At 47.8% G+C, this 20,129-nt stretch overlaps 2 protein-coding genes across 19 annotated transcripts in view; one reads left to right on the forward strand and one right to left on the reverse strand.

Moving 5' to 3' along the window:
• The first annotated feature begins 430 nt into the window (after positions 1-430).
• On the forward strand, positions 431-4,945 carry Cdpf1 (cysteine rich DPF motif domain containing 1). Of its 8 annotated transcripts, none has more exons than XM_060388879.1 (5): positions 743-797; positions 2,294-2,418; positions 2,652-2,764; positions 3,609-3,780; positions 4,408-4,945. In XM_060388879.1, the coding sequence occupies exons 3-5, from the start codon at positions 2,652-2,654 to the stop codon at positions 4,540-4,542; spliced, it is 420 nt and encodes a 139-aa protein (XP_060244862.1). In that variant the 5' UTR covers positions 743-797; positions 2,294-2,418; the 3' UTR covers positions 4,543-4,945. The 8 variants fall into 8 exon arrangements, with proteins under 8 accessions (XP_060244868.1, XP_060244866.1, XP_021486559.1 ...); XM_060388882.1 differs by having other exon boundaries at positions 747-835; XM_060388881.1 differs by having other exon boundaries at positions 797-886.
• Positions 1,911-20,129, reverse strand: part of Ppara (peroxisome proliferator activated receptor alpha) — a 64,430-nt gene continuing 46,211 nt past the window's right edge. For 8 of the 11 annotated variants that reach the window (XM_021630876.2, XM_021630878.2, XM_021630881.2 and 5 more), the window contains 2 exons: positions 12,674-13,121; positions 5,075-10,831 (listed from right to left, as the gene is read on the reverse strand). In XM_021630876.2, the coding sequence (XP_021486551.1) occupies positions 10,584-10,831; positions 12,674-13,121 (696 nt within the window). In that variant the 3' untranslated portion in view covers positions 5,075-10,583. Of the gene's footprint in view, positions 2,186-5,074; positions 10,832-10,858; positions 12,107-12,673; positions 13,122-20,129 lie in introns of those variants that run through there. The other 3 variants (XR_009593603.1, XM_060388877.1, XM_060388878.1) reach the window with 3 other exon arrangements.

Raw genomic sequence — 20,129 nt, forward strand, 5'->3', positions numbered from 1 at the left:
TCCAATGCCAGCCATAAACATAAGAAAATAATCAGACTTCTACGTAACCCCTTCCCAGGTTCAGGGAACATTATCCAAGAGCGGTAAATAAGAGCCACAGAAAGACGTGAGGTGTTATACGGCCCTTTTCTCTAGATGGAAACATTCCTTCCTGGAGGCAGAGGAGGACGTTTAGGGCAAGAATCAGAAAGCTCACCAAACTTTTAACTTAAGACTATCCACAAAGTCCTTTCCCCAAAGTTACAGAAGCAGCAAGCAACCGCTGCGGGAGACAGGTGGAGCTACCTCCAAGTCGGGCAGGCAAAGTGCAGAGATATCTTTGGAGTCGTCACCTCTATTGTTGCAGTTACCCGAGTCACACTTAGCCCTGTAAATACCTACCCACCCCCCCACCCCCCCGCAATTCACTGATTCACCAAACAAGATACAGGTAGAACTGGAATTTTTGTCTGTCGTGAGTACGCTTTGTTCTGAAGAAGCCCACAAAGCTCTCAAGCCGCGATCCACAGTCTCTACAAGCTAGCAGCGGAAACGGAAGCAACTAGCCAAACTCTACCCCGACAAGAACTCCCCTTAGATTTAATTTCAGATCGGAGGCGGGAACCGGGTAAGAGGCTCCCAGTTAGGATAGTGCGGGGGCGGAGCCTCAGCGGGCAATGGAGCGGGGCTGCGCAGACGCCATGGGCCGAGGGCGGAGCTTCAGCGGCTCTAGGGTGGGGCCGCGCAGGCGCTATGAGGCTGAGCTGTGTGTTGTGGGTGGGCCACGCAGGCGCTGTGGGGCTTTCGGCGGGGAGGTGGTGAGTGCGCGTGGCTGAGTGTGGCGGGGACGCGCGTGGTGAGCGAGACCGTTCTCCGTCCACGCCGGGCTTCGCTGGGTCTGGCCACGGTGCTTCTGGAAGCCGAGGCGGGAGGCGTTAGACACTCAGGGCGCGGGGAGGGCTGCGCGCGGGTGGCTGGTGGGTGACCCGTGCCTTTAGCGTCTGTGGTCGCCAGGCGGAGCCCTGCTGACTCGGGTAGACTGAGCAGGAGGCGGAGGCTCTCGCGGAGCCGCGCTATCCCGGGAATGTCTCCTGACTGTCACCTGCTGCCAGGGCAGCGCGCCCAGCAGCCTCGGCACTCGCCTGCGACGTGCGAGTTAAGATACCAAGCAGAGCGAGCTAGGCTCGCGTATACCCAAAATAGGATTTTCAGCTTTAGACGTCATTCAGAACTCCTGCCAGTTTCCAAGGCTCCAAAGCTCTTTCTGCAAGACGGGAAGGGTTAGAGGAGAGCACAGCTGGAGCCTAGGACTGCTGATGGGATGTGTGGGAACTTTGAAAGGCGAGTAGGAATTCCAGCACAGCGCTGTAAAATATGAATCGTGTTTTCTTGAACTCACCAGACAGCTGTGGTTACGTTACGGGTGAACCACTTAGCCAGCAATCTACGAAGAGGCAGGGCCTCCAAGACCATAGATAGTCATGAGAATAGGAGGAGTGCCATCCAGATATAATGCAGCCACATCAAATGGACCAGGGTATGAATCCCGGGGAGCCACAGAAACAAGAGACTTTTCCACCCACCCTGGGCTTTTTACCAGCCTACACTGGTGGGAAAGACTAAGGGCAGAGCAGGAGTCTAAAAGCTTTCCTGTAAACTGACCTGGGGAAGGCTGTGGTAGCTGCACCAATTTATCTGCCTGGATCTTCCAAGGGAAGAAACGTGTCAGACTACTTTTGGGTAGGATAGGAAAGTATGCTCTAGGGCAAGTGAAGATTCTTGCATCCAGTGAAGGGAAGGGCAGGAGGTACACAAATCTGTCCTTAAATAGTATCTGAGAGGCCAATATACCTCCCAGCTAAGCACAAGTAATGCTAGAGAAACTTGAAGCCAGTGTAGCAGAAGAACCAGGAGAGCCAAACCCACCTTAGTTACTGGATTTAGATGGGGATTTTATCAGGTAAAGAATTAATAGTGAAAAAAAAAAAAAGCAGCAGAAAGAAAGAATGCCTTCAAGGGGTCCATCAGTTGACATGAAGGAAGTCACTGAATTGAAGATAGTCTATCAAAGCTATCCATATTGGGGCTGTGAGATGGCTCGGTAGGTAGAGTGCCTGCAGACAAGTCTGACCTGAGTTTGATCACCAGATCCCACGTGGTGAAAGGACAAAACTGACTCCACGTTGGTACTGTGGCACATGCGTACCTGCACAAAATCAGTCAATAAACATAATTAAAAATTAGGGCTGTCGAGATGGCTCAGGGGTTAAAAACATTTGCTGCCAAGGCTAATGACTCAAGATTTCATCCCCAGGACCCATACTGTAGTGGGAGAGATTTTCTGCAAGTTATCCTCTGACCGCTTTGTGGATTTCATAGATGGCACTACCTTCTCCCCAGATAAATAAATGTACACAAAAAAGAAATTCTCCAGCTTAGGTATGTGGGGATGTAAGTCGTCTCTCTCATTTCACTGTTTCATAGCCCAGGCTAGGCACAGTCAACCTTGTGCATTGACAATTCTGTGTAACTTGCTCTGAGCTTGAGCTTCTAAGCGCAAGGTCCGGGATGCTTACACTTTGTGGGTGGGCTACGAACGGCAGGCAGAGGGAATTTAAAGTGTGGTGCTTCTTTGGTTCCGATGGTGATACCCCTATCTCTTGGTCTTGTAGATGGCATCTGAGGCAGAGCCCCGTCCCCTGGGCATGTTTGAGTGCCAGCTCTGTGCCTTGACAGCTCCTTATACCTATGTTGGGCAGAAGCCCCCAGACACCCAGGCTGTTGTGTGAGTATGCATTCTGGGCTAGTGCTGAGGAGGCTCTGTCCAGTATTACTTGGCAGGTACTATGTGGAGTGTGACGCCTGGTTTGAGTGTTGTACTTTGGACCAGTCTTTGCCCTTGTTCCAGATGCCCCAGGCATAACCCGAGGAGGCTGCAGGCAAGGCTAGAATTCTTTTTGACTCTTCCAGGACTCTTTGCACTCCTTGTGACACTCTCTTCCCTCCTCTCTGCCACTACGCCACTGTATAGATAGACTAGTTCCTGCCTGCTGAGGCTCCTCCTGCAGTTGAGAGTTAGCCACTTGTTCTGTCTGTGGGGTGGAAGCCTTGTGGCCCCGGGCCAAACAGCAATGGATGAGCATGGTGGCTTTCTCACGTGGGGCTGTGCCCTCTGCTGTCCCTGCTGGTGATGCTGGGTGGGTACCAAGTGGTTCCCAAGGACCAGCTTTCTCAGGGTCTGCTGCATGCAGGTAGGGAGCAGAGATGGTTCCAAGCTTGCTGATTGGATTGTGGCTCATCCTTCATGCAAGATTTCATGAGAAAGCTGGCTAGTACTGGACTCATGCGACAAAACAGCTGGGGACCAGGCTCAATTCCAGTTGCTCTCATTCTGATAGATGTGGGACAGAGAAGAGTGTGCACCATGCTGACCTCATGAGCCTACCCAGTGAATCATGCTTGCTCTAAGAGGCTTCCACTGCACCTCACAGAGCTGAGGCTGGGTCACATTTCAGTTCCCATGTGTCCTCCAGGTGTGAGCCTTTCTGCCACCACCCCACTGTATAGGTAGACTAATTCCTGCCTGCTGTGCAGCCCCACCATGCTCACCATGTCCCTTCTCCCTGCAGCCTCCTGGAGGAGAGCTACATCATGAAGGACCCCTTCTCCTCTGACAAGGCCAAGTTTCTGGTCCTCGGCTCTCGGTGCAGTGTGTGCAGCAGGCTGGTGTGTGTGGGCCCGGTGGGTACACCTGGGGACCTCCCAGGTTTTGCCCTGAAGATCTGGGAACCTCCTGATCAGGTGGAGAGAGGATAGGGGTTCATAGCCCAGCCTTTGGAACACAAGGGAAGGGGCCAGTGAGGACAGTTAGAGGGTCTCAGTCTGGGGTGAGTAGAGAGACTCCAAGCGTTAGGCCTTGGAGTAGTCCTGAGATCTGAGAACCCCTCAGCATCTCCTGCAGATACAAGGGGCCCTTGCCACAGGTCACGCACAACAGCGGTTCCCTCTCTTTGCTGACTGGCTGATGTATGGGATGGTGGCAGGAGCCCCAGTTCCACCAGTTGGAGGGAAGACGGAGTGTTTGAAGTCAACAGGCTGGAGAAAGGTGGGCTGGGGCCAGCCTCTGAGGAGCCTCTAGCTCTGCTCCTTGGATTTGGGCTGTACTTGGCAAGCAGAAGTAGGGATTGCAACAAGAATATCAGGCATCTTCCCCTTTCTTGGATTAAATAATACATCGTTAGCGAGGAGTTCTCCATTGCAAGGGATTGCTCCTCAGAACTTCAGGCAGGATGGCCACCCTGCCAGCCCCTGGTGCTCCTTCCTTTTGTTGCTCAGGTTGCTGCTCCTCCCGGTGCCTTATGGGGGTGGGGGTTGCCTGGGAGAGGCCTGCTGAGTCCCTTCCTGTTCTGGCCCTCTTCTCTCTCACAGGACTGCAGCCTATTCTATGCCAAGAGGGTCTGCCTCCCCTGTGTTCAGGAGAATATCAGTGCTTTCCCTCAGGAAATCCGTCAGGATGTGGAGAAGAGAAAAGGTGCCTCTAAGAGGCCCTCCAGCCATCCTTGAATGGCAGGGGCACAACCTCCTATGCGGCATTGGGCTGGGCTCAGCCAGGATTCCAGCTGAGAGCCGGAGCCGAGGAACTGGCCAAGACTGAGGACAGACAGCAGGAGTGGATCCAGCTGGAGCTCCAGGCCTGGCCTCTAGTGGAGACCGGGAGTGAGGAAGAGGGAGCCTCCTTCAGTTAACAACTGGTAGACACTTCCTGTAGCTGTTCATGTGGGAAGACAGCTGGCTTCTCTCCAGGACTTCAAGTGACATGATGTCATCTGCCTAGGGAAATCAGCCTCTGAGGGCTAGTGGCAGGGCCAGAGGGCATGCAAGGGTTACGTCACATCCTGTATAATGCCTGGGAAATGATTTAAACTTGACTCTGTCTCGTATTTCTAATTAAAAATCTGAAGGATAAGTAACCTGGTTTGAGTAACCTTTTCACTGACCCACTTGGACAATTCAGTACATCCCATTTTGGGGCCAGTCTGTGGGACCTGGTCTCTGCAAACCCGCCACGTCCTAGCATCATTCAAAATGAACCAACTAATTTTTAAAAATAGTTTAATTTTTTTTAAAACCATTAAGGCCAAACTGTACCCTGAAATTAACTCTTTTACATTCATCAGTCTTATAGTAGGACATTCCAAACATACAGGTTCCCATAAATTCAGGATATAAATCAATACATATCAATACATACAGTCAGTTCCATCTTCTATGGAGAAGACAAAGAAGACTTTTCTTTTTTTAAATTAATGTTAAGTTATAACCATTTTCTAATTGCCTGGAACCAATCAGATCATAGGACTAGAAATTTCTATTTGCCCTTCTGTGTTCCCCCCCTGGATTCCTGATGTCTTGGGTAGCCCTGTATCCACAACGAGCTGGGGGTGTGTGAGAGGATGCTTGTACGGGCTCAACACTTCCTGTTCCGGACCGCCCTTATCACAGAGGTTTTCGAGAATGGCACCGAGGACAGTAGTGAACAGGTGGCAGGAAGCAGGCCTTAGGCCTTGCTTCGGAAATGTGTACATCCTCGTGTGTGTCTGTGAGACCCTCTCCCCACAGGTTCTGGTATAACGGCATTGTGGATCTTGGAGGGTGTTATGAAGACACACCGAGGAGAAATGTGGCCAGGACATTGGAAATGACATAGAGACTCAATGGAACAGCTCAGATTGCCTCAGTTCTTTGGTAATAATTCATAAGTAATAATTCCCTGAACAGTGGGTAGCAAGTTAACCCCACCCACCGGCCTGGTCGGTGGCCTCGATGGGGATACTGATGGCAGGTTGGTGACTCCCAGCGGGAGTTCGGGGTTCAGGAAGGCCTAGTTGGCAGAGATAGATACCGATTGGCTTGTACGTGTGTAAAGGAAAAAAAAATGACTGGCAGAGCAGATTCACAAATTGGGAAGAGATGGTGCCTGGCGCAGGGGCACTGAGGGGAGCACGCGTGGGCAGCCGTGCTGCAGTTGTTTACTTGGGCTTCCTGTGTGTCCAGCAGGTTTGAGAGCCAGGCTTTGAACAGACACTGCACTGAACCCTGACCTAGAAGATTCCAGGTGTTGACGATTAGAAACATGACCACAAGCTAGTCAACTACTTGTATCAGAGTGTTTAAAAAGAAAAACACAGAAATCACAGTCTTTTAGATATAGCTATGAAGGTAATTCCTTTTCATTTCAGTGCAGAAAACATGATGACACTTAACACGGACAATACTGACGTCATCCGAGAATAAACGCCAAGTGTCATTCATCTGTTGTGAGGTACACTTAGTTTCAGTCCTGACAGCCCTTTTTTTTTTTTTTTTTTTTTTTTAAGTGACAATTTTACCAAGAAAGGGTCAACTACTCCCTAGTCTTTAGGGCCTGAATCTAGGCTCTATGTGACTTGAAAGCATAGCTGAGTGTCAGGGGCCTGGGAAAGATGCCTGAGTAGCCCCTGACAGCCAGGGAGCCTAGAGGTCCACCTGCCTCTGCTCTGGCCTCACCACTGCCAGGGTGACCTGTGCCCCAGGGTTAGGGCATCTGTTTCACCAAATAAATGAATTTGAAGCTGGGTTTGGTTTGGGGGAAGATGTGAGAGAAGAAGAGGCCATTATTTCCTTCTCTCTTCAGAGAACTGCAGAGTTTTCTTATTTGACCCCCAACTGGGAAACTTAAATAAAAAGAGAACGAAACAGCTTTATCTATGACATAAAACTTGATGTTTCTCCTTGCCAACAATGGCACCTGACGACCACTAAGGTGTCAGGTGCTTTGTCAAGACATGATAGTGACCATGGGTGCATTTTGGTCCATTTCTGGTTGGCACAGCATTCTCCAAAAGGTGCACCTCACTATGCAACCACTCTCCCTGACTAAAGTTCTCTTGCAGGAGAAAAGCAACGGACTCCATTTCTCTTATCTCAGACTAAGAAGTAGATGCGGCTGAGGTGTGATGCTGAGAAAATGTCCACAGGCTGGTGACTGGCCAGGAGGCAGCAGCCTTTCACACTCTGTCCTGAGAAGGGGCCACAAATCTCTTTTTTGATGAGCCAACATCACTGAAGCAAAATGAGAGATGCCAACACATTCCTCAGAGGAGGCTGAGTGAGGAACAAGATCCACTTATTTAAACTAAAACGTGTCGGTGGAGATTTTGTGTGTGCTGTGTTTTTAGGTAAAGACAAGAGTTGTCTCTGCTCTGAGTCAGGCTATTGCTCTAATATTCTTACCCTACTCTGGTCATGGTGTCAGCCATACAGATGTGCACTGGGTACAGAGTGGTGACTGGTGGTTCATTGGGAAACCAAGCTGGCCCTCCACCCCTCAGGCTGGTGGTGTTTACCCGAAGATGGGTTTAGGTTCCTGTTCTCACCCTTCCAGAGGATATGGAAGGAGACCGGGACCCGCTTTGTATGCCGGATGAGCAGTTGTAGGCAGTTGCTGCGCTTTCCTAGTGTAATCCCATCTTGAAAGGCTATTCAAATTAAAGACAGATACAGTGAAGATGGTGAGCTTTCTGGTTGTAGGAGGCCCAAAGGCTAATCAGTCTCAGGGGACATGAGAAGAGCTTTAAACTGGAGTTCAGCAAGACATTTTCAAACCATGTGGCCAATGATGCAGGACAAAAATCCCCTTCCTCCATGCATGTGGCTACTGAGTCCAATGTGCCCCATGTCACGGTGTGCTGGATAAGGGCTCAAGGTGAAACACATTTGGAATCAGAGAGATGCAAGCTGAGTGTAGAGGAGCCCAAGGGCCATATTTTGTTTTTCTGAAGGTCTGTTTCAAGGAACCTCCCCTGGGGAAGTGCATATAAGACCAGCAGAAAGAGGTGTTGTGCAGGGAGGGTCTGGTGGAGTGGCCTCTGCAGACAGGATGACCGACCTCAGTTCAGTAGGTGACAGTAACTTTTGCATATGTGCATCCCCCTTTAACAGCAAATGTTTCTTCACTAGGTCACACAGCCTCTTGCAGACACCAGGAGGCGGGGAAGAGGGACATCGAGGCTGCTTGGTCCCCATCGGTCTCCAAGGAGTCTGGCACCAGGAGTTTGCCATCGGTGCTGGTTTCACACCCCTGCTCTAGAGCTCCAGGAGCCAAGGTGGCATCTCTTATTGGGCTGTTGGCTGATACCACTGACACCTTGCAGACTATAGCTGCCCACCTCCTCAGTTCCTAAATGTGCCACAGTATTCAACCTGGCATGTCTTGGGTTACTTGAGAAATCTAACTAGGTGACCTCAAAGGTCCTAGCACCATGTGGCCACATTGTGAATATCCTACCCAGTAATGAGAGTGCAGAAAGTCAGTGACTTTCAAGCCAAGGTCACTGTGGTCCCACCTGGCTTCTCTGGGGATAGCTTATTGGCAATCTCACGAGGCTATGGAGAACCAAACCTTCATGAACACTACCTAGCATCAGTTCAGATATAGACTGTCCAGGAACCTGTCAGTCAGCTCTGTGGCCCATGCTGAAAGCATACAGCAAGTGGCTACTTTTCAAAATCCACTTTCCAAGGTCACCTACACTGGAGTGGCATTTGTCTAAAGTTCATCAGGAGCCTGCCCTCAGAGGGGACCAGTGCACAGAAGAGACTTGGCACTGGAATCCATCCTTTGACCCTCCAAAACCAGGACCAGCTTTAGCCCTGTAGGAAGGACCAAGGACTGGATATGCCACATTACGCAAAGGCTGGCTTCTTCCTGAATGAGCTCAACCTTCACTGGGATCATATATGGAAATGATTTGCTCTGCTTCTGATTGCGAAGAGTCTGGGCAGATTACCTGCAATGACTGTTGTCCAACAGAGCCTTTGACTGGCAGCAAGGAAGGAAGGGAAGAAGGGAAAGTGGGAATGATGAAGGAAAAAAGACAGGGGGAGGAGGAGAAGGAAAGAGGGAGAGGGAGAAAGGAAGGAGGCCAGTAAGGGTGCAAATCTTGAAGCATACCTTGACCCTAATTCTCCCTTTTTCCTACTTGAAATGTCATGGCCTTATTTTTCTTTCTACTGTTTTTATAATGCTGACCTTGAACATTTTATCAGCATCAATCTTTTCTTCCCCCCCCAAAAAAAGGGCGGGGGGAGGTCTCACCCAGCACAGACTGGCATCAAGCTGGCTTATGTATCTGAAGGTAACCTCTAACTTCTCTGAGGTTACCGGCATCTGCCCACCCTAAAGCAGCACCAGCGATCAAGCTCTCTACCCACTGAGCTATGCCCTCGACTCCCTGGCAGTTTCCATCTCGATCATTATTTCATAAGAAATAGTGATGACGTCAGAAGAGCCAAATTTTCTAAAGATGGTGCAGGAGCATAGAAGATACAATCTGATCTGAAATATGCAGCTACCCCCTCAGAGGGCAGGAGCTGGCAGGTCCATGAGGTCTGAGAATTCTTTGTGCAACTCTTTCTTTTGAAGGTAGCCAGCACCATTGGCCCAATGGGACTGAGAAAAAGGGACCTTACCATCTAGTTCTTTGAAAAACAAAAAAACAAAAACAACAACAACAGCAAACCAACCAAGGGCTGTGAGGTCGTTGGCTGGGTACAAACAGAAGATGAATGAAACCACACCCTTGTCTCTTGTTCTGCAGGGTGACCAGCCCCCTTCAGCCTGGGTGGCGAAGTCAACTTTTGCCTTCTCCACTCCAGGGAGCACCTCACCACCAAGACAGTTTTTAAAATGCAACAAAGTGTTATATTAAAGGAGCTGCCAAAGGGGCCTAGAGGAGCATTTACAAATCTTTTGTGAATCTACCTCTGAAATGGCTGCCAACCCCCCACGCTGTGGGTCTGACGGGAATAGAAACGCAGAACTAGCTGCTGGGGCTCATCCTGTCTTTGTGTATCAGACACTACCTCAAGCCCCCTGAGGCTTCTTGAGATGTAACTTTCTGGAATCTTCTACACAAATCTGAAAAATTTTTTTTTCATGTGTCAGTTATATCCTCCAAAACAGTGGTCAGTAAGGAAAATGATGGGGCTGGGTTCTGATAGCTTATCAAACCATTCTTGAAATGTTCTCAGAAGTCAGCTCTCTCTCCTTAGAGCCATGAAACAGAATGGGGGTCTTTTCAATAAACTTTTTTTGCCATGTTTAAATGGCTAACCTTGGGCCGCACCTTGACTCGTATAGGTTTGAAAGGTTAAAAAGTGCAGATTAGTTTTCGGGATTTACAAGAGTGCTCACAGCCAGAAGGACGGCAGGAAAAGAAGAGACTGCGAGGGCTTTGAGGTTACCTGTTAATTAATGGCAAATTATAAATGTGATGTAGAGAAATGTGCATTGACTATCATTGGGCCAGTTAAAATCAGACCGGGGATTGCCATTCTCTGTAATTGTCTGAATCCTATTAGTAGTCTCCATTCGAGGAAAGGCAGTCTTAGAAGTGCCCACTGAGAAAGGAAAGACGTGGGGAGAGCCTGCATTACCTAGGCCCAGGCCCTCTTCACCTCCAAGGACAGGAGGGTGGCCATCTGTGCAAATCCTTGCTCTCCTGTTTGGGGCTGCAGACCTCAGAAGTTTTGAATGGTGGCAATGGCTGCCATCTCAGGAAAAATCAGTACATGTCTCTGTAGATCTCCTGCAGCAGCGGGTGCAGCGCGGCGTCCGACTCGGTCTTCTTGATGACCTGCACGAGCTGCGCATGCTCCGTGACCAGCTGCCGAAGGTCCACCATTTTTTGAAGAAGTTTCGGGAAGAGAAAGGTGTCATCCGGATGGTTGCTCTGGAGGTGGAGCTTGAGCACGTGCACAATCCCTTCTTGCAACTTCTCAATGTATCCTATGTTTAGAAGGCCAGGCCGATCTACGCTCAAAAGAAGAGAGAGACGTCTGAGAGCCATGGGTCAGTGGAGGAGCCAAGCGTTGCTGCTTCCTGTGGCCCTGCAGGGAAGGCGCCGAGTGACCTTCACGTGGCAACCAGACCAGAGGTCAGATAGACTTGTCCACAGTCACTGCCCCTGATGAGGACAGACACGCCGGACACTCCTAGCTCTTCATTGGGCCATCCCATCGTACTACCCCAGGCTCTCTTAAGGTGCAGCCTCTCCTTTTGGATTTGTCTGACAATCCCCAAACCATGCCAAATCTTTATGTAGTATAGGAAACGGAAGGCTTCTTCCCAGGTGAAAGGTGTGTATTCAGCTTCCCATCATCAGCTCAGAGTGTGACAAGATCAACAAGATTTTTTTTGTTTGGCTTGGCTTTGGGTTGTCCCCCCCCCCTTCCCTGACAGACTTTGTCTGTGTAGCCCTGGCTGTCCTAGAACTCTGTAGACCAGGCTGGCCTCAAACTCACAGAGATCTACCTGCCCCTGCCTCTTGGGTGTTGGGATTAAAGATGTGAGCCACCACTGCCTGGCTAAATCTTCCCTGTAAGTAGTAAAATAGATATAATAATTAAGGTTTTGTGTATGTCTTGGGGGGGGGTATACTATGTAGAGACCAGAAGCTAACCTTGGGAGATGTTCCTCTGGTGCCATCCACATTGTTTTTTGAGACAGGCTCTCTCACTGGCCTAGAACTCGTTCACCAAGTCTAGCTGTCCAGTCAGCCCCCACGGATCTGAGCATCTCTACCTCCACAGCACTGGGATTACAAGAGCATGGTCACACAGCCAGCTCTTTTTCTTTTCAATGTGGGTTTTGGGTTTGAACTCAGGTCCTCACGCTTGTATGGCAAGCACTTTGCTGACAGAGCTGTCCTCCCAGCCCCATGACTAAGTTTCCCAATGGCAGAAGGCTCCACTCTCCATAGTTTTTAACTTCACCGTCACAAGTTTACTATTTTCCATATGGTACAGTTCCCGTGTCCACAGGGTTGGTGCAGGACTGCAGCCATGGGAGTATGTATGTAGCTCTGCACTGGCTTTCTACCCTCCCTGCCACTCCCAGTCACACAAAAAGACCCCGGCAAAGAGATTTGAGCTGTTTTTATGCTTTTTGGGGGTGGAGCGATGCTTCCATCAGTGACCATGAAGGGCGGTGTGGCTTCTGGCAGTTGGGAAGAATTGTCACCCGTAGGTCTATGCCAAGGCCAGGCAAGGTCAGCTGGGCTTACAGTAGGTGGATGACCTTCCTAGACTAGAGACAAGGCTATTTAAAGAAGCAGAATGCTGAGCCAACTATCAGGGACCATACAGCCAGCTTCCCCAGAGAGGCCTGGATCTTCCTTCATGGGGATTATTCCTTCTGGCAGAGAAGACCTTGACGCTGCTTCCAGAGAGCATGATAGTTCTCAGCATGAATTAACATCAGCATTAACAGCAACAGCACTGTGCCTGTACTTGCACAGTACTTTCCAGACTATTAACTACACAATAATTATAATATTAACAGTACAAATTATCACAGTATAGTGTGTGTATCTAGAATGCTTACATTTGATATAATTTTATGTTATCAGTGGAGCATGTATTTAAATTAATGCATATAACATGCCAGTATGTGTTAATGGATATATACTAAGAATGCAACTACAGTGTATAATAGGTATAATATTCTCACTCAGTTCTACTTGGGCTCAGACACCATCCCACCCCGATGGTGCTCGCTTCACTATATCAGACCCAGGCTGGCACCATATTGACAGCCGTTGGGTTCCTCCAGAGGGAAAGCCGGTGAGTGCCTGACAGTGGCAGATCAACTTACCTCCACAGCAAATTATAGCAGCCACGAAAAGGGAAATGTCACTGTCATCCAGTTCTAGGGCATTGAACTTCATAGCAAAATCAAACTTGGGTTCCAGGATGTCACAGAATGGTTTCCTCAGGTTCTTTAGGAACTCCCGAGTGATAAAGCCATTGCCATATGCTATCAGCATCCCATCTTTGTTCATCATGGAGGACAACATTGTGAAGATGGCTTCATACACACCGTACTTTAGCAAGGTAACTTGGTCGTTCAAGTCCAAGTTTGCAAAGCCCGGGATGGCCTTGGCAAATTCTGTGAGCTCGGTGACAGTCTCCACAGACATGCACTGGCAGCAGTGAAAGATCCGGACCTCTGCCTCCTTGTTTTGGATGCCATTGGCCACCATCTTGGCCACAAGTGTCTTCTCAGCCATACACAAGGTCTCCATGTCATGTATGACAAAAGGCTACAAAGGAAGGCGAGGAAGTCAGTCAAGTGACTACTCTGTGACAAGCTATGCAGTCTTCTTAACCATCAATAAACTAAGAAGCAGCTACTGAGTCCAAACCCCCAAGCTTGGTGCTAGGACAATTCAAAGTACATGTACAGTGCAGTCCTGTCCTTGGACAACTTCAAACTTGGATAACATAAGACTTTGCAGAAAGCTACAATATAAGTCAGAAAGATAATAGTTGTCAGGGCTGGAAAGATGACTCAGAGGCTAAGAGCACTTGCTGCTCTTGTAGAAGACGTTGGTTCAGTTTCCAGCTCACAACTGTTTGTAACTCCAGTTCTAGAGAATCTAAGGCCTTCTTCTGACCTGTGCAGCACCACGGGAGAAGGTGCTACACAGGCAAAACACCCGTACACATAAAATGAAAATAAATGAAAATTTAGAAGATAGCATTTATTATGGCTCAGTGGTTACAAGTGTGTACGATCTACTTTTCCAGGGGACCAGAGTTCAGTTCTTTGCATCCGTGTTGGGCAGTTACAGCTACCTGTAACTCCAGCTCCAGGGGACTTAATGCTGTCTTCTGGCTTCTTGGGGCACTGCGTTTGCATGTACATACCCACACAGAGACGTGCATAATTAAAGACATGAAACAAAAATCTAGAAAAAGAGACAAGAGTAACCCAAAGTGCTGGTTTTGGCAATGAAGTGAAGATGAAAATGTAGCAAAGCCCCTTTACGTTTTAATTACATTTGCCAGACTCCTAGATGCTACTGGAATGGTATTAAGTAATTAATTAAGTAATTAATACCATTAAGTAATTCCTAATTTTATCATTTCATAAACTTTGAAGGTAACTATCATTACTTTGCATTGACTTTTGGATAAGCCTGCTATATGAATATATGATCATTATTACCGGACAAACAGGCCTTGTTCAACTCTGTAGAGTGAGACTTGGACCATCTTCCAGTGTGCCTTTCAGTGCAGAAAACATAAGCCTTATGTCAGTGGCCTGTCCAGGAACAAGGGTCAAATCCAAGCCCGGGTCTCTGTATGTTGTAGCACTAAGACATCTCCACCCACAGGTCTGCCTCTATATAAAGTTTAGTGAGCAGTCCAGCTTTGTCACCGCTGTGCATGTGTGTGATGGTTCATCTGGATTGTCAAACCGGTGGGATTCAGAAGCACTTACAAGACAAACTGTAAGGATATTCCTGGAGAGGTTTAAGTGGGTGAATGTGGGTGACACCATTCTCAAGGCTGGAGGGCCAGACTGAATTTAAAGGAAAGTCAGCACCATCTCTGCTTCCTGACTGTGGCCATAATGTGGCCAGCTGCCTCATGCTCTTGCCATCATGCCTCCCCTGTCATGATGGACCAGACCCTCGAACTGTGAGATAAAATAAACCCAGCATTAATTCATGTTTGTCAGGTGTTCCATCCCAACAAAGGGACAGGCAACGAATAAAGTGACTAAAGGAAATTAGCTATGAGATGCCACATCCTTATAGGTACTGCTATACCATTCCCAAGAGACATGCGTGGAATAAGTCAGGATGTCCATTGACAGACAAATGAATATGCCCAAGAGAATATTCTTTAGTCATATAAAAAAAAAAAACAAAACCAAACATTCTGGTATTTGTGACCAGATGGACAGAACTGGAGGAAACAAATACTGTGTGTTGCCACTCATGTGGGTGCTAAAAACATTAGCCTCAGGAACAGAGAGTAGGGAAGAGAGAAGGGAGAAGGATCTGATAATGCCATTGACCCCAGAGATCTTTATGTGTTTCATACGAAGTTTAAACTTTCTGGACATATGATGATAAATATTTAAGCAGGTTGACACTGAGCTCTGATTTTGTCAGTACACATTTTTTGTACTTGCATCTAATTTTCAACCCGTATCCCACAAATGCGTTCAATTAAAAAAAAAATAAACTGCTTAAAAGAATCATCTGTTGCTAGAACACATTGTTTTGCAGTCTCTTGTGCTCAGAGGGATTAAATGTCTGGAGTGCTGAGAAGAGCCAGTATTTGCCCTACCTCCCACCATTTACCTGCAAATTTCATGACTACCTCTGACCAGGATTCATATTTGCTAAGTATCAAGGGCTCTGAATTTTGTGACCCTCTATACCACAAGCACCCCCCACACACATGTAATGTCTATGCTGAATGAGTACAGTCACTAATGAGGTAGCCAGGTATTGTTTTATCTAAGCACAGAAATGAGGCATCCCAGCCACTGAAGGGGTGCCTAACTCGCCCTCCCCATGCTGGGTTGTCAAGAGCATCTTCAGGAACCACAGCATAGATGCACAGTCCAGGCATCTGGCATGTGCCTGGTACAGAGGCAGGAGGGTGTGTGGAGAAGAAGCAATTTTCTGTGAGGTGTTTAAGTTGAGCCTGAACATGTAATATAGCCTTGGATTGAAAAAAAGTCTGATTCTATGTTAATGAGAGGATTACTAAAAATGGCTCATTGTGGGGCCGGAGAGATGGCTCAGTGGTTAAGCACTGCCTGTCTTCCTGATGATCTGGTCCTACCAAGCACCCACATGGTGGCTTACAACAATCTCTAAATCTAGTCCCAGGGGACCTGAACCCCTCTTCTACCTCCAAGGGCACTACACACACACACACACACACACACACACACACACACACAGTGCAAAGATGTTTATGCAGGCAAAATAGCCCTACACAAAATAGTTCAAGAAAAATGGCTCATGGGCAAGTGAAAACATTCTGTGGGCAAAACTCAGAGCCAAGATGCTGAGCATTTCAAGTCAGAACAAGGTGGATCACAACACACACACACACACACACACACACACACACACACACAGAGTTTCTCTAAAGGCCTTAATGACAGGTCCGATTACTACTTTTTTGGGAATGATTTGGGAACAGTGATACTTCAGAAAACAAACATGGGAAGTCTGATTTAAAGGGACTATAGAAATGCAGTGGACTCACTATTTTATGGCAGGTGAGATAGCTTGGCAGGTGTTTGTTTTCAAGCCTGAAAACCCAAGTTTAATCCCGGGGCCCACATAATACAAGAAGATTGACTCCTGTGGGTCGCTCTCTGACCTCTACACACATGAGCCCCACCCTCATAGACACATACACACAAACTAAGTTTAATATAATTTTGAATAACTAAAATTAAATGTCTATACTGAGTGAGGACCGACTTTAAAGATTATTTGCAATACTGGAAATTGAACTCGGGACCTCATATATGAGCAGAGAGTCAGACCCTTGGCCCTGAGACATTTTTTTTTCTTGTCATTATTGCCTAAGCATTCCAGCAAAGCAGTCATTTCCATAGCATTTACATTATGTCAGGGGTTATGAGCCATCAGAATGAGTTAACAGTTTAGAGAGGATGTGTGTACGATTCTCTGTGATTGCTATGTGTGGTGGTTTGAATAAGTATGGCCCTCATGGGCTCATGTGTTTGAAAGCCTGGCCCATTGGGATTGGCACTGTTAGGAGGTCTAACTTTGTTGGAGCAGGTGTGTCACTGTGGGGGTGGGTTTTGAGGTCTCCTATGCTCAAGCTATGCCTGGTATGGTGCATGGTCTCTCCTTTCTGCCTTTGGATCAAGATGCAGAATTGTTGGCTCCTCCAGCAGAAATAAAAGTGGAAAGCAAGCAAATAAATAGTCAGGATTTAGAGAAACACAGTGAGAGGAGCTGGGGCCTCCCAGAATATTTGACATGACAAATGTGCACTGGGAGTCTTCCAGAAGGGAGCTGTGGGGCGTAGGGGGTGTAATCATCAGGAGGCACGCTGATTATCATGAGAGAGCATCTCCAAGGACAAGGACAGCCTCAGTTACATAGCCACAGGGTAAAGCAAAATGAACAGCTGGGCCCCTGCTAGAAGACAGTTAAGAATTCTGGCTTTCAGGGTTGGAGAGGCGGCTCGGCAGTTAAGAGTAAGCACTGTTCTCCTGGAGAGCTTGAGTTTGGTTCCTAGCACCACACTGGGAAGCTTATGATGATTGTTACTCCAGCTCCAGTGCCCTCTTCTGGCCTCTGTGGGCACCCCCACTCGCTGTGCACACACAACCCCATTTACACACGACTGAAAGTATAATAACTTGGGGCTGAAGAAGAGATGGCTGCTCTTCCAAAGGACCTGGGTTCAATTCCAAGCACCCACATGGCAGTTCACAACTGTCTGTAACTCCAGTTGCAGGGCAGTAGATATCCTCACCCAGACGTAAATGTAGACACCAATGCACATAATTTTTTTTAAATACAATAACTCTTTAAAAATTCTAAGTCAGGTTGGGCATGGAGGCACGTGCCTATTTTCATAGTAGTCGGAAGACTGAGGCAAAAGAATTCCGTGAGATTAAAGACAGTACTGGGCTAGTAAGAACTTTTTTCTCACACAAAAAGCTGAGTGTGGTGACATAGGCCCTTGATGCCAACACTAGGGAGGAAGGAGGATCTCTGTGAGTTAAAGACCGTTCTGGTCTACAGAGCAAGCTTCAAGCTGGCCAAGGCTACACATTGTCACCCTGAGGACAGGTCAATATGGTGACTAGACTTTTTAGTTTTTTAATTTATTTACCTTTATTTTACATGCTTTGGTTTTGTTTGTTTGTTTGTTTGTTTTCCCTGCATGCATGTCTATGTGGGAGTGGCAGATCTTGGAGTTACAAACAGTTGTGAGCTTCCATGTGGGTGCTGGCATTTTCCTCTGGAAGAGCAGTCAGTGCCCGTAACTGCTCAGCCTTTTTTAAAGATTATGTAATTATGTGCTTGTGTGTGTGTGTGTGTGTGTGTGTGTGTTTATGTGAGCATGTACATGCAGGTGCCCAAGTAGGCAGTTATGAGGCCTCACACCTAGACATCTAACAAGCTGTTAAAAGGCCTCTTTGGAAGCCGGGTTCAAGAGGGGAAACTGTTTCTATTTTGGCCACTTTTAAATCCAGAAGAAAAAAGTTCCAAGAGATGTTTTAGCCCTATCACCTGGGTCCTGGCCATTTTCTGGCTCGTGTGTCTGAAATCCTAGGGGCTCAAATCAGACACAGGGTCCAGAAAGACACCAATAATCTTACCTGTCTCCTCAGCCCCTGCTCTCAGCTAAACCCACCTTTCCTACAACAATGTGGCCTACCCGAAGCTGCCTCCAGGCTCCCATTCCTGGACCAATTCTAGGAGGGCTCTGGCCTCCACTTCCTCTGATAGGTCTTTTACAAAAAGGGACTTGATCTCTACTTTGAGCATACTAGAGGCTGTTAAAAAAACAAACAAGCAAACAAAAAGCCCTTTTGTTAGTCTGGTTCATTTGTTGTCTGGGAGGATTACTGCCTCTCTCTGCTAACATAAGCCTAATCCTGGAAACTCCTAGCCTCTGTACAATCTAACCTAGGCCTAGAATGTTTTCGGCCTCTGAGACTTATTGCTGAATAAACTCACCCTTTCTTGTTCTTTCTGAGCTCTGGGCTGGCTGGTTCAACTCAGCTGTTCTGGCTGAGGCTCCTCTTCCAGCTGATTTATTCAATCTGGCTTTTCTCTTGGCCTCTGGATTGCCCTGCTTGGCCTCTGAATTGCAATCTTTCCTAACATCCTGGCTTCTTCTTGTTCTCTGGCTCATTCCCTTTTCACCTGAGTTCTCTCTGTCTGCAACCTGTCTCTCTATCACTGTGCTGGTAAAATAGCCTCCTCTCAGGAAAACTACCTCATCCCTCTCATTCTCTGTGTGGATCCATAAGTAGCTTCCCTTTACCGCTCTCTTCTCTCTTCTGAGAGTTGGCGTATCTTACTCTGTCAAGTCTTTCTCTGATTTGTCACTGTTTCTGCCACTCAATTAGACATCACCTTCAAACATGGGTGCTTCCTTCTACAAACTAACTTTACCTTCAGTGTTTGGGCATGTACCACCATGCCTAGATCTAAGCTTTTGTTTACCTGAAAATTGCTCTACACCAGGCTGGCCTTGAACTCAGATCTGTTTGCCTCTGTCTCCTCTTAAAGCGTGTTTGTATTCCAGCCAGATCACACAGACCTAGAAGGTCTTTGGATGTGATATCTTGCCGGAACAGCCATGTTCTGAATTAAAATTCCTCTATGAGAGGCTGCTTGGACATACCACAGACAAGCTTTCCTGTTCCCAGTATGGTGTAAAGCAGGTTCTGTGGTTGCTCCTGCCCTAGTAGACCTGTAGGACAGCAAGACTGCTTTATGCTGTTGGCATGAATGCCCATCTCCCCTACCTCTCAAGTTCAAGTTCATTACAGCCATGCACTTTAACCTGCTACACACTGTGTCCTGTGTCTCACTGATGTTCTGCTGGGCCTTCCTGGGGCTGTTAGGTCGTCCCAGACTAGAACCTGACAGTCACTGAGCATTGCACCATGGGGCACAGGCCAAGTTGAGTGCATCAGGGCTAAACCTTGGCCTCCCTGAAAGAACTCCCACCTTCAGAGGTGATTGCCTTCTAAATATCATAAAACATGGGGCTGGAGAGATGGTTCTGAGGTTAAGAACACATGTCACTCTTCAAGAAGACAGGTTCAGTTCCCAGTACCCACACAGGTTCACAACCATCTGTAACTGCAGTTCCAATGACATCCACAGGCTTCTGCATACATATGTTTCACAGACATACACTCAGGTACACCACACACACACACACACACACACACACAAATGGACACATACACATGCACGCATGCACACACAAAATAAAAATTTTAAATCTTGCAAAAGGCATAGCCTATGGTCTCTTGATGCCACTGCAGCAAGACCAGAATCCTACAGAGATACTAGGACAATGAAGCTGGTGGCAGGCGCTCTGCCATCTGGACATTTCCCAGGCTGGGCACAGATGGAAGAGGAAAGATAGGGTCTCACACTAGAGCAGTGCATTCTGGGAAGCTGGCCAGCAGGCTGGGCAGGAAGGGAAGGCCTGGCCTCTGAAATGACTCGAGACCTGGAGGTAGGAGGTGATTCTGGCCAAATGTGGGGTCAAAAGCAGCAGGA

The sequence above is a fragment of the Meriones unguiculatus genome, chromosome 8 (genome assembly GCF_030254825.1).
Source record: "Meriones unguiculatus strain TT.TT164.6M chromosome 8, Bangor_MerUng_6.1, whole genome shotgun sequence".
NCBI classification, from domain to species: Eukaryota; Metazoa; Chordata; class Mammalia; order Rodentia; family Muridae; genus Meriones; species Meriones unguiculatus.